This window comes from Oncorhynchus nerka, linkage group LG12 (assembly GCF_034236695.1).
Source record: "Oncorhynchus nerka isolate Pitt River linkage group LG12, Oner_Uvic_2.0, whole genome shotgun sequence".
NCBI classification, from domain to species: Eukaryota; Metazoa; Chordata; class Actinopteri; order Salmoniformes; family Salmonidae; genus Oncorhynchus; species Oncorhynchus nerka.
In genome coordinates this window covers 68,430,445-68,444,754 of record NC_088407.1, presented here as the reverse complement: position 1 = coordinate 68,444,754, position 14,310 = coordinate 68,430,445, and the positions used below count along the sequence as shown (strand labels likewise).

The window sequence follows — 14,310 nt, the reverse complement described above, 5'->3', positions numbered from 1 at the left end:
TATTCCCCCCTTTTTCCTCTCTACCCTACTGAGGTTACATTTGCAAAACCCTTGGTTAACATAGAGATTCTGGGAACATGAGTAGGTGGGGGGAAATGAACTATATTCTGGTAATCCGAACAAGTGAACATATGCGGTGGTACTTAATGAATATGATGTCAGTTCGGTTGTCATCTGAGACATTCTCATCAATGATAAGATGACAAACTCTACAGTGGAAAGTCTACACATCAGAGTTATCAGATTCACATGGAATTGTTCAATTTAAATGTTTGAATATGAAATTATTTGTGATGGGATGAAATGTGATTTTAGCTTCTAAAATGTGAGATGTGGGTATTCATAAGTTAGGGCTACTCACTCAGTGACCCGCACACGTGAAGAGACAGAGGTTGTAAACTATGAAACACACCCCTTTTCTCCCTTCCTATATAAAGCCTTGAAGACACACGTAACTTCCTGTTCAGGGGATGTAGGACGACGGTCCCATGTCAGAATGGTTCAGATAATAACTACAGAACGAAGCCAACCTCAGCGTGAGCTTTGGTTGCGTATGGTATGAACCTTGAACTCTTATTCATTACAGAAGTGATACCTCCTAGCTGTTGAGTTAGCAACCGCAGCTGCAAACGCAGGTTAGGAAGGAACAGACAGAGTATTCCGTCTACCACACAACGACGTTACTATAACGTATCCAATTGACCACCAGAGACATTCTTCAAAGGACTTGGTTGGGCAACACGGCCTTCCATCTACCACCAACCTACCGAAGCGCAGCTCAGAGTAAATATTTATTGCATTTTCCTTTTCCAAATGGGCGGTAATTTAGAATGCATAAGATACTGTATTTATGATAGGACAGCTTCGCCTTTGTTCCTTCACTCAACCCAGCCCCTTTTCTTTTGTGTAACAAGCTGTCATATCTGTTTCGCCCGCCAGGGACGTTTTCCTTTATGACGTCATTTGTAATCAAGTTACGATTTAATTATGTATATGTGTAATTCTGTGTGATTAGTTAGGTATTTAGTAAATAAATAATTCAACCCAATTTTGTATTACTGATTCAAATTGTTAGCCAGGGTTCGTGCAGACCCAACTAAGATTTTACAACTTTCAAATGACACTGAAGTAAGAGGACGATTGATATGGACTGCTATTGATGTAAAATATTACTAGGTCTTTAAGAGTTTATTCGGAAGATAACAGCTCTATAAATATTATTTTGTGGTGCCCGACTCTAGTTAATTACATTTACATGATTAGCTCAATCAGGTGATAATTATTTTATAGAATAGCATGTCATATCACTTAATCCAGCATAGCCAAAGTCACAACACTAGCATTAAACTTAATCATAATCACAAATTATAACTACACATGGGTGATGATATTACTAGTTATCTAGCGTGTCCTGTGTTGCAATTTTTTTAATATTTTTTATTTAAAACCTTTATCCAACTAGGCAAGTCAGTTAAAAACAAATTCTTATTTTCAATGACTGCCTAGGAACAGTGGGTTAACTGCCTGTTCAGGGGCAGAACGACAGATTTGTACCTTGTCAGCTGGGGGATTTCAACTTGCAACCTTCCGGTTACTAGTCCAGCGCTCTAACCACTAGGCTACCCTGCCGCCCTATAATATAATATATAATCGATGCAGTGCGCATTCGCGTAAAAAGGACTGTTGTTGCTCCAACGTGTACCTAACCATAAACATCAATGCCTTTCTTAAAAACAATACACAGAAGCATATATTTTAAAACCTGCATATTTAGCTAAAAGAAATCCAAGTTAGCAGGCAATATTAACTTCTCTTGCGTTCATTGCACGCAGAGTCAGGGTGTATATGCAACAGTTTGGACCGCCTGGCTCATTGCGAACTAATTTGCCAGAATTTTATGTAATTATGACATAACATTGAAGGTTGTGCAATGTAACAGGAATATTTAGACTGATGGATGCCACCAGTTAGATAAAATACGTAACGGTTCCGTATTCCACTGAAATAATATCAGTATATAATATGACCTAAGGCTCGTATTTCTGTGTGTTATGTTATAATTAAGTCTATGATTTCATAGAGCAGTCTGACAGCGATGGTAGGCACCAGCAGGCTCATAAACATTCATTCAAACAGCACTTTTGTGCGTTTTGCCAGCAGCTCTGCTGTTTATGACTTCAAGCCTATCAACTGCCGAGATTAGGCTGGTAACGATGTGAAATGGCTAGCTAGTTAACGGGGTACGCGCTAATAGCATTTCAAGCGTCACTCGCTCTGAGAGTTGGAGTAGTTGTTCCCCTTGTTCTGCATGGGTAACACTGCTTGGAGGGTGGCTGTTGTCGATGTGTTCCTGGTTCGAGCCCAGGTAGGAGCGAGGAGAGGGACGGAAGCTATACTGTTACACTGGCAATACTAAAGTGCCTATAAGAACATCCAATAGTGAAAGGTATATGAAATACAAATGGTAGAGAGAGAAATAGTCCTATAATTCCTATAATAACTACAACCTAAAACTTCTTACCTTGGAATATTGAAGACTCATGTTAAAAGGAACCACCAGCTTTCATATGTTCTCATGTTCTGAGCAAGGAACTGAAACGTTAGCTTTCATAAATGGCACATATTTTACATGGAACATGTTGCACTTTTACTTTCTTCTCCAACACTTTATTTTTGCATTATTTAAACCAAATTGAACAGTATGTCTCTGAAAGGGCTCTAGTTTAACAACAAGGAACAGTTTTTTTATTCAGGTCAACTTGTGCACCGCTTGCCTTTAGTTGTACCTTTACAGCCTTCTTTGACATGACCCATGCCCATTTCCAGTTCCCACTGGGCGGCTGGGAAAGCAGCACAAGGTCTGTATCCAAAACGCCCCTCACAGTAGGAGGGCTGATCTAGGTTCAGTGCTCCCCTGTCAATCTAATCTTATGCATTATCTAGAAGGTAAAGCAGATCCTATATCAGCAATACTAGAACACAGGCCCAAAGCATGCTTGAGTAGTGGAGAAACATTCCCATGACGAATAGAATATATCTGGAAGAGTCAGAGGGATCTTTAACCACATACAGTATACACGCTCATGTACATCGAAAACTGAGAACATCGACACACATAGATCTGTGTACACATAGGAAATCCATAAGCTTGCATGTTGCCATGCAGTAGGGCAGGCTATAGCAATAGCCCTGTGGCTGATTATGGAGTCTGATGAGGTCTGGTGGGTAATGAGAATAGGCAGAGGGGCAGTGTGTGTGTGGAGTGAGTTTTGCTGCTGGAAATGCTGGCCTTGAGGATTCCAGCTCTCCACTCATCTGTGGAATAGGTTTAATGTAAACAGCTCCGACACCTGTGTGCGTTCGCCAGAGACCAGAGAGGAACTAGGCTATACACGGAGCATTAAAAACTTTGTCCCCGCTGCTCTTTCCATGACAGCTTTCACCTGGTCAGTCTATGATCCCTTATTGATGTCACTTGTAAATCCCCCTAGCCACCAAATTAGTGTAGATGAAGGGGAGCAGACAGGTTAAATAAGGATTTTTTGAGACAATTGAGGGGGCCTCTCCGGTTAGTACAGCTGGGAACAACACAAAGGGACAGACACTAGGCATGAGAAGAGAATGAGGGAAAGAAGAGAGAAGAGAATGAGGGAAAGAAAATAGTAATTCAAATAGAGAGGAGAGAGAAGTGGTAGCCCATGTCAGAAACCATCACTTGAATTAAGCTAACTCTCTAGCCCTCGCTATCTCCTTGCTTGCTAGTTCGGCATGCTAACTGCTAGCTTGTTTAGCCCAGGTCCGCTAACTACTACCTTGTTTACCCCGGCCTGCTAATCTGTTAGCTTGTTAGCACAGGCCTGCTAACAGTCTGCATCGCCGCGTCCCAAAAACGCAGTGGCCCATATGTACTCTCTCTCTTCCCGATTTTTTTTATTTGTTTATACCTTCCGGAAACCTGCCTCACCCAATGTGATACGGAATCGCTATTATCTTTATTTTTAGAACACACTCAAGAACCTCCGGAAGCTAACCAGCTAGCTAGCTACAAGCTATTTAGTCATTGTTAGTTTTCTTAACCTGGATAACACTCGCCAGCCCAGCCCCCTGCCCCATCCACCGCTGCCCCCTGGACTCTGATCACTTGGCTACATAGCTGATGCACGCTGGACTGTCCATTAATCACGGTACTCCATTCTGCTTGTTTGTTTTATCTGTCGGCCGAGTTGCCTAGTCAATGCCATCTCACCTGCTGTTGTTATGCTAGCTGATTAGCTGTTGTCTCACCCACTGTTTTAGCTAGCTTTCCCAATTCAACACCTGTGTTTACTGTATGCCTCGCTGTATGTCTCTCTCAAATGTCAATATGCCTTGTATACTGTTGCTCAGGTTAGTTATCATTGTTTTAGTTCACAATGGAGCCCCTAGTCCCATTCCTCAGACCCCTGATACCTCCTTTGTCCCACCTCCCACATATGCGGTGACCTCACCCATTACAACCAGCATGTCCAGAGATAAAACCTCTCTCATCATCACCCAGTGCCTGGGCTTACCTCCGCCGTACCTGCACCCCACCATACCCCTGTCTGTGCATTATGCCCTGAATATATTCTACCATGCCCAGAAACCTGCTCCTCTTATTCTCTGTCCCCAACGCTCTAGGCGACCAGTTTTGATAGCCCTTAGCCGCACCCTCATACTACTCCTTCTCGGTTCCGCGGGTGATGTGGAGGTAAACCCAGGCCCTGCATGTCCCCAGGCACCCTCATTTGTTGACTTCTGTGATCGAAAAAGCCTTGGTTTCATGCATGTCAACATTAGAAGCCTCCTCCCTAAGTTTGTTTTACTCACTGCTTTAGCACACTCTGCTAACCCTGATGTCCTTGCCGTGTCTGAATCCTGGCTCAGGAAGGCCACCAAAAATTCAGAGATTTCCATACCCAACTATAACATCTTCCGTCAAGATAGAACTGCCAAAGGGGAGGAGTCGCAGTCTACTGCAGAGATAGCCTGCAAAGTAATGTCATACTTTCCAGGTCCATACCCAAACAGTTCGAACTACTAATTCTGAAAATTACTCTCTCCAGAAATAAGTCTCTCACTGTTGCCGCCTGCTACCGACCCCCCTCAGCTCCCAGCTGTGCCCTGGACACCATTTGTGAATTGATTGCCCCCCATCTAGCTTCTGAGTTTGTTCTGTTAGGTGACCTAAACTGGGATATGCTTAACACCCTGGCAGTCCTACAATCTAAGCTAGATGCCCTCAATCTCACACAAATCATCAAGGAACCCACCAGGTACAACCCTAACTCTGTAAGCAAGGGCACCCTCATAGACGTCATCCTGACCAACTGGCCCTCCAAATACACCTCCGCTGTCTTCAACCAGGATCTCAGCGACCACTGCCTCATTGCCTGTATCCGCTACGGTGCCGCAGTCAAACGACCACCCCTCATCACTGTCAAACGCTCCCTAAAACACTTCTGTGAGCAGGCCTTTCTAATCGACCTGGCCCGGGTATCCTGGAAGGACATTGACCTCATCCCGTCAGTTGAGGATGCCTGGTCATTCTTTAACCTCTTACCTCTACCTGGGACGCTTGCGTCCCAACTAGAGCTCTGGAAATGCAAATGCGCTACGCTAAATGCTAATAGTATTAGTTAAAACTCAAAAGTTCATTAAAATACACATGCAGGGTATCAAATTAAAGCTACACTCGTTGTGAATCCAGGCAACAAGTCAGATTTTTAAAATGCTTTTCGGCGACAGCATGAGAAGCTATTATCTGATAGCATGCACCAATACACTACAACAGAAAAGCACAGCAGGGGACGTAAACAAAATAATTAGCATTTCGGCGTTACACAAACCGCACAATAAAATAGAAAACAGTCATTACCTTTCACCATCTTCTTTGTTGGCACTCCTAGATGTCCCATAAACACTATTGGGTCTTTATTTCGATTAAATCGGGCCATATAAAGCCAAGATATCGTTATATGTAGACTGTGTGATAAACGAAAAAAACAGCGATTTCACAACGTAACGTCATTTTTTTAAATTCAAAAAGTAGACGATAAACTTTCACAAAACACTTCGAAATACGTTTGTAATGCTACTTTAGGTATTAGTAAACGTTAATAAGCGATAAAAATCATCCGTGGCGATGTACATATCATTAGCTGTCGTCTTGGAAAAAATTTCAGGAGAGAGCTCTTCCGGAATGATCTGGGCGGAGACCGGAGGTACGTCGTGCCCCTCTTTCGGTTCAACCAAGAATCAAAGAGGATTAAATTCACAAGATACTCGACTACATGGGGATGCTGTGGGAGTTGAATGCTCGGTCTTATCTAATTCGGCTCACTGTTAACAATTGCTGGAAGTGGCGCAAGGATATTTATTTCCATTTTCTGTGATCAGGTTTTCCTGTGCTTTCCGATGTAACGCACGTTATGTAATAGCCACAGTCGTGATTTAACCAGTTTTAAAAACGTCCGAGGGTTTCCTATACACACATTCTAACCATATGAACGTACTATATTCCTGGCATGAGTAGCAGGGCGCTGAAATGTTGCGCGATTTTTAACAAAATGTTCAAAAAAGTAGAGGGTAGGAGCAACTAGTTAAGAGTAACTTCCTCACCATATTAGATAAGCATGCTCCGTTCAAAAAATGCAGAACTAAGAACAGATACAGCCCTTGGTTCACTCCAGACCTGACTGCCCTCGACCAGCACAAAAACATCCTGTGGCGGACTGCAATAGCATCGAACAGTCCCCGCGATATGCAACTGTTCAGGGAAGTCAGGAACCAATACACGCAGTCAGTCAGGAAAGCTAAGGCCAGCTTCTTCAGGCAGAAGTTTGCATCCTGTAGCTCCAACTCCAAAAAGTTCTGGGACACTGTGAAGTCCATGGAGAACAAGAGCACCTCCTCCCAGCTGCCCACTGCACTGAGGCTAGGGAACACGGTCACCACCGACAAATCCATGATTATCGAAAACTTCAACAAGCATTTCTCAACGGCTGGCCATGCCTTCCGCCTGGCTACTCCTACCTCGGCCAACAGCTCCGGCCCCCCCGCAGCTCCTCGCCCAAGCCTCTCCTTTACCCAAATCCAGATAGCAGATGTTCTGAACGAGCTGCAAAACCTGGACCCGTATAAATCAGCTGGGCTTGACAATCTGGACCCTCTATTTCTGAATTGTCGCAACCCCTATTACCAGCCTGTTCAACCTCTCTTTCATATCGTCTGAGATCCCCAAGGATTGGAAAGCTGCCGCAGTCATCCCCCTCTTCAAAGGGGGAGACACCCTGGACCCAAACTGTTACAGACCTATATCCATTCTGCCCTGCCTATCTAAGGTCTTCGAAAGCCAAGTCAACAAACAGGTTACTGACCATCTCGAATCCCACCGTACCTTCTCCGCTATGCAATCTGGTTTCCGAGCCGGTCACGGGTCCACCTCAGCCACACTCAAGGTACTAAACGACATCATAACCGCCATCGATAAAAGACAGTACTGTGCAGCCGTCTTCATCGACCTTGCCAAGGCTTTCGACTCTGTCAATCACCATATTCTTATCGGCAGACTCAGTAGCCTCGGTTTTTCGGATGACTGCCTTGCCTGGTTCACCAATTACTTTGCAGACAGAGTTCAGTGTGTCAAATCGGAGGGCATGTTGTCCGACTCTTTTCTCTGTGTATATCAATGATGTTGCTCTTGCTGCGGGCGATTCCCTGATCCACCTCTACGCAGACGACACCATTCTATACACTTTCGGCCCGTCATTGGACACTGTGCTATCTAACCTCCAATCGAGCTTCAACGCCATACAACACTCCTTCCGTGGCCTCCAACTGCTCTTAAACGCTAGTAAAACCAAATGCATGCTTTTCAACCGATCGCTGCCTGCACCCGCTTGCCCGACTAGCATCACCACACTGGATGGTTCCGACCTTGAATATGTGGACACCTATAAGTACCTAGGTGTCTGGCTAGACTGCAAACTCTCCTTCCAGACCCATATCAAACATCTCCAATCGAAAATCAAATCAAGAGTCGGCTTTCTATTCCGCAACAAAGCCTCCTTCACTCACGCTGCCAAGCTTACCCTAGTAAAACTGACTATCCTACCGATCCTCGACTTCGGCGATGTCATCTACAAAATTGCTTCCAACACTCTTCTCAGCAAACTGGATGCAGTTTATCACAGTGCCATCCGTTTTGTCACTAAAGCACCTTATACTACCCACCACTGCGACTTGTATGCTCTAGTCGGCTGGCCCTCGCTACATATTCGTCGCCAGACCCACTGGCTCCAGGTCATCTACAAGGCCATGCTAGGCAAAGCTCCACCTTATCTCAGCTCACTGGTCACGATGGCAACACCCATCCGTAGCACGCGCTCCAGCAGGTGTATCTCATTGATCATCCCTAAAGCCAACACCTCATTCGGCCGCCTTTCGTTCCAGTACTCTGCTGCCTGTGACTGGAACGAATTGCAAAAATCGCTGAAGTTGGAGACTTTTATCTCCCTCACCAACTTCAAACATCAGCTATCTGAGCAGCTAACCGATCGCTGCAGCTGTACATAATCTATTGGTAAATAGCCCACCCATTTTCACCTACCTCATCCCCACAGCTTTTATTTATTTACTTTTCTGCTCTTTTGCACACCAATATCTCTACCTGTACATGATCATCTGATCATTTATGACTCCAGTCTTAATCTGCAATATTGTAATTATTCGCCTACCTCCTCATGCCTTTTGCACACATTGTATATAGACTCCCCTTTTTTCTCTACTGTGTTATTGACTTGTTAATTGTTTACTCCATGTGTAACTCTGTGTTGTCTGTTCACACTGCTATGCTTTATCTTGGCCAGGTCGCAGTTGCAAATGAGAACCTGTTCTCAACTAGCCTACCTGGTTAAATAAAGGTGAAATAAAAAAAATAAAAATTAAAAATTTGTCAAACTAAACAAATGAGCACATAATTGGAATATAACTGTTGAACTTGATTACTTTAAAGTATGTCAATAAAGTAAAGAGTGTCAACACTAAAGAACTTGGTTTATGTGATGGAAGCAGACCGAACAACACAAATACACCTGCACTTCAAGACGTCAAATGGGAAACAAGACATCTGTCAAGCTGTTCAATGCAATAGTTCAAGAGAACAGTAGAGTCAGACCTTCTGGATTTACTTTCTCACAGGTTGAATGAAGCTTCTATGACTCAGTCACAGCATTACAGGGAGTTTCTACACAAAGTGTGAATGTTCACTGACTGCACAGGCTCAGCCTGCAAATTCAGAGTAGGCATACATAGCTACCCTTTGACGTTACAGAGCACAGGATGTGGTTCAAAACCCTGAGACCTGTGACGGGTTTGGAGAAAGCCCGAGCCATATAATTTTGTCAGAATGTCTGGGCAGTCGTTTTGCCAGAAAAGCAGCCATTTCGGTGTCAGAGCAGACTCTCTATCACATAATCATTATGTGAAAAAATACATAATTCAATATATTCACATACATTTCCCCCAGCAGTGAGATGGTTGTTTTCAGTAGACAGACAATTCATCGCTGAGCTCAAAAGTTCTGACGCTGCGAGGGCCTCCTAGTCCTAACCAAACAGACAGAAACTAAATCAATATACCTAAAAATGACCAAAGAACAAATAAACTGTAAAAAATCAGTGTTGTAAAAATACTTTAAAGTACTACTTAAGTATTTTTGGTTACTATTTATATTTTTGACCACTTTTACTCCACAACATTCCTAAGGAAAATAATATACTTGCTACTCCATATATTTTCCCTGACACCCAAAAGTACTCGTTACATTTAGAATGCTTAGCAGGACAGGAAAATTGTCTAATTCACACACTTAAAGAGAAAATCCCTGGTCATCCTTACTGCATCTGATCTGGCGGACACAAATGCTTTGTTGGTAAATTATGTCTGAAGTCTGGCTATCCTAAATGTAATTTAAAAAATAGTTCCATCTTGTTTGCATAATATAAGGAATTTCAAATTATTATTTGATACTTAAGTATTTTTAAAACCAAATACTTTTTTATTTGGACTCCAGTAGGATTTTACTGGGTAACTTTCACTTGAGACATTTTCTATTAAGGTATCTTTACTTTTATTCAAGTATGGAAAAGGTACCTAATTTTCACCACTGGAAGAAATGATAATGGACTTATATTCATACTATAACTCCACTATCATTTCTAAACAGCTTCATTTTCATAAAAACACATTTTCTTCCATCACAGTTTCTTGATAATCCAACTAGACTAGACTGTCAGGAAGCATCAAAAAAAATAAAAAATACAGATAGAGGGCCTGTATTTTGCCAATTTTTAGTTCAACCTTCTGGACCACGTTGAAGACCAAATGTGGCCCGTGGGGGAAAATGAGTTAGACACCCCTGATCTAGAGCAAGAGAGGCACAGACAGACACAGAGACAGACAGAGAGAAAGAAAGAGAGACTTTAGGATCACATTGACTCATGAGGGGCAGGAAAAGAGGTAAAAGAGTGAGTGAGAGTCCAGTCAGTGAGCCAAGAAGGCATGGAAAAGGTTTCTGAACAGTCAGATACCAGGGGAAGCCATGCCATGATGAACACAGTCAGATACCAGGGGAAGCCATGCCAGGATGTGGTTACGAAAGGAGGTAGATTGAGGCCACACACTCACATGTGTGTCATGATTTTGTGCAGGAAGACCCCATCCACCAGATCCATAAACATAGAGAGCTTGTCCTCTGAGCCGGAGCCCAGTGGTCCAAAGGTCTTCACCTGCAGAGAGGGAGGAGAGAGGGAAGACAGGAATAGATTACTAAGAGCTCAGCTCAACTATGAAGAGATGGGTCACATCTGGTTGTTAGTACTTTCAGTTTCCAAGAATACAGACATTTCCTGCTCTGACAGCCATCAATGCAAGTTCAATACCCTCTATCTGTCAAAGACTGAGCATGTAAAGATATTTAAACTGTAGCTATAGGAGCCAGGAGGTACTGTAGGTGGGAAAGGGGACACCTAGTCAGTTGCACAACTGAATGCATTCAACCCAAATGTGTCTTCTTTAACTCAACACCTCTGAATCAGAGAGGTGCGGGTTGTTGCCTTAAATCGACATCCACGTCATCATCGCCTGGGGAGCAGTTCTTGTTGGGGGTTACTTCCTTTGCTGGCTCGGGGGTTTGAACTAGGGATGCACGATATATCGGGGAGCATATAGGAATCAGACGATATTAGCTAAAAACACCAACATCGGCACAATGTCTAGTTTAACGGCGATGTGCAAAACTGGATGTCAAAGCTGACGTGCATACCTATATTATGTAGGTTCATGACGTAGTGACACCACATAAAATGTAGCACTACACTTACAACACAGCATTCCTAACCTAGCCCACAATGTCTGCTGTATGGATCGACCAGTCAACAAGTCGAGCAGTCATTTGAAAGAGTAAGAAAATGTACAGTTAACCTTAACTAGTTAACTAGTCCAACACTCTAACCACCTTATTACATTGCACTCCACCTGTTACGTGAATGCAGTAAGAAGCCAAGGTAAGTTGCTAGCTAGTATTAAACTTATCTTATAAAAAACAATCAATCATAATCACTAGTTAACTACACATGGTTGATGATATTACTAGTTTATCTAGCGTGTCCTGCGTTGCATATAATCGTTGCGGTGCGTATTCGTGAAAAAGGACCGTCTTGCTCCAATGTGTACCTAACCATAAACATCAACGTCTTTATTAAAATCAATACACAAGTATATATTTTTAAACCTGCATATTTAGTTAATATTGCCTGCTAACCTGGCTCGTTGCAAACTCTGTGAAGACTATTTCTTCCTAACAAAAGACAGCCAACTTCACCAAACGGGGGATGTATTAACAAAAGCGCATTTGCGAAAAAAGCACTATCGTTGCACGACTGTACCTAACAATAAACATCAATGCCTTAAAATCAATACACAGAAGTATATATTTTTATATATAAATATTTTATATTTTGCTAAAAGAAATCCAGGTTAGCAGGCAATATTAACCAGGTGAAATTGTGTCACTTCTCTTGCGTTCATTGCACGCAGAGTCAGTGTATATGCAACAGTTTGGGCTGCCTAATTTGCCAGAATTTTACGTAATTATGACATAATATTGAAGGTTGTGCAATGTAACAGGAATATTTAGACTTATGGATGCCACCCGTTAGATAAAATACGGAACGGTTCCGTATTTCACTGAAAGAATAAACGTCTTGTTTTCGAGATGGTAGTTTCCGGATTCGACCATATTAATGACCTAAGGCTCATACTTCTGTGTGTTATCATGTTATAATTAAGTCTGATTTGATAGAGCAGTCTGACTGAGCAACAGCAGGCCCGTAATCATTCATTCAAACAGCACTTTCGTGCGTTTTGCCAGCAGCTCTTCGCAAGCACAGCGCTGTTTATGACTTGAAGCCTATCAGCCTAATGGCTGGTGTAACCAATGTGAAATGGCTAGCTAGTTAGCTGGGTGTGCGCTAATACTGTTTCAAAATGTCTATACTGCTATACTGTTACACTGGCAATACTATAGTGCCTATAAGAACATCCAATAGTCAAAGGTATATGAAATACAAATGGTATAGAGAAATAGTCCTATAAATACTATATTAACTACAACCTAAAACCTCTTACCTTGGAATATTGAAGTCTCATGTTAAAAAGAACCACCAACTTTCATATGTTCTCATGTTCTGAGCAAGGAACTTAAACGTTAGCTTTCTTACATGGCACATATTGCACTTTTACTTTCTTCTCCAACACTTTGTTTTTGCATTATTTAAACCAAATTGAACATTTCATTATTTATTTGAGGCTAAATTGATTTTATTGATGTTTTATATTAAGTTAAAATAAGTGTTAATTCAGTATTGTTGTAATTGTCATTATTACAAATAAAATAAATGTAAAAAAGCAACATAAAAAATAAAATAAAATTGAAAGAATGTCCGATTCATCGGTATCGGCTTTTTTGGTCCTCCAATAATCGGTATCGGCGTCGAAAAATCATAATCGGTCGACCTCTAACCTCTAGTCACCACCATGCTCGATGCTAGGTACAAGGACCGCTACTTCGATGCAGACAAGAAACGGGGTTTATGTGAAATGTTACATACACAGCTGGACAGGATGGAAACAGACACAGTGACAGTGTGCATCAAGGAAGAGAGGCCACGGACAGACAGAGCAGAAACTTCACTGCTTTACATGTATGATGAAATCCTGGTTGAGAATGAAACGACTGAACAAACGAACAACGAAACAGCAAGTAGTGAAAGAAATAAGTTTTGATTATGTTTTACTGGTAATGTAAATGCAGACAAAATAACTTTTGGTCAGTGGGGTGTGTAACCTTTTAACTAGGCAAGTCCGTTAAGAACAAAAAATAACAAAACCCCGGCCGAAACCCGGATGATGCTGGGCCAATAGTGCACCGCCCTACAGGACTCCCAATCATGGCTGGATGTGATACAGCCTGGTTTCGAACCAGGGACTGTAGTGGTGCCTCTTGCACTGAGATGCAGTGCCTTAGACCGCTGCGTCCATGTGTGTGTTTGAACTATTTAACTGTACTAGAAAGCTTAAAAGGCCGCTAAAATTTAAAATAGCATTATTGACCAAAAATTTCACATCGGTGCATCACCAATTTGAATCAGTGACCTTTTGGTTACTGGCCCACGCTCTTAACTGCTATGCTACCTGCCGCCCCTGAATCTGCTTATCAGTCTAAGGTGGGTTAGGGCTAGCAGAAAGGATGCCAGAGCCCAGTGAGAGAACACAAAGACCGTAGGAGAGCAAGTTAGAGAGGAAAAAGCAAGCAGCCGCCAGTCCAGTTGACTTGCCAAACAGGAGGGTCCAGCCAGGGGGAGTACTGCAGGTTTCCCTGATCCCCACTTGCTGCCATTACCCTGGGCCGTTCAAATATTGCTGTAGGCCTGCCATTACACTGGTCTACTCAAATGATGTACTCTCCCACCATAGCCTGGTGCCATACTATATGTGCTAAAAGCATAGCCTGGTGCCATGGTGTATTGTACTGTAGTCGTTGACTGTCATACATGTGCTTTAGCCATAGCCTGGTGCTCTACTGAATGTGGTTTAGTCATAGCCTGGTGGCACAGTGAAACCCTTTGTGCTGTAGCCAACACTCCTACCATTGTCTGTCATGCCATGTATCCACGTTGCTTCATGTGGCCATGCCATGTATCCACGTTGCTTCATGTGGCCATGCCATGT

At 42.7% G+C, this 14,310-nt stretch overlaps 1 protein-coding gene across 1 annotated transcript in view; it reads right to left on the bottom strand.

The window, feature by feature from the left end:
• LOC115138647 (protein Daple) overlaps positions 1 to 14,310 on the bottom strand; it is a 107,974-nt gene that overhangs the window by 91,358 nt on the left and 2,306 nt on the right. The window contains 1 exon segment of the mRNA XM_029675733.2: positions 10,708 to 10,808. Coding sequence (XP_029531593.2) covers positions 10,708 to 10,808 — 101 coding nt within the window.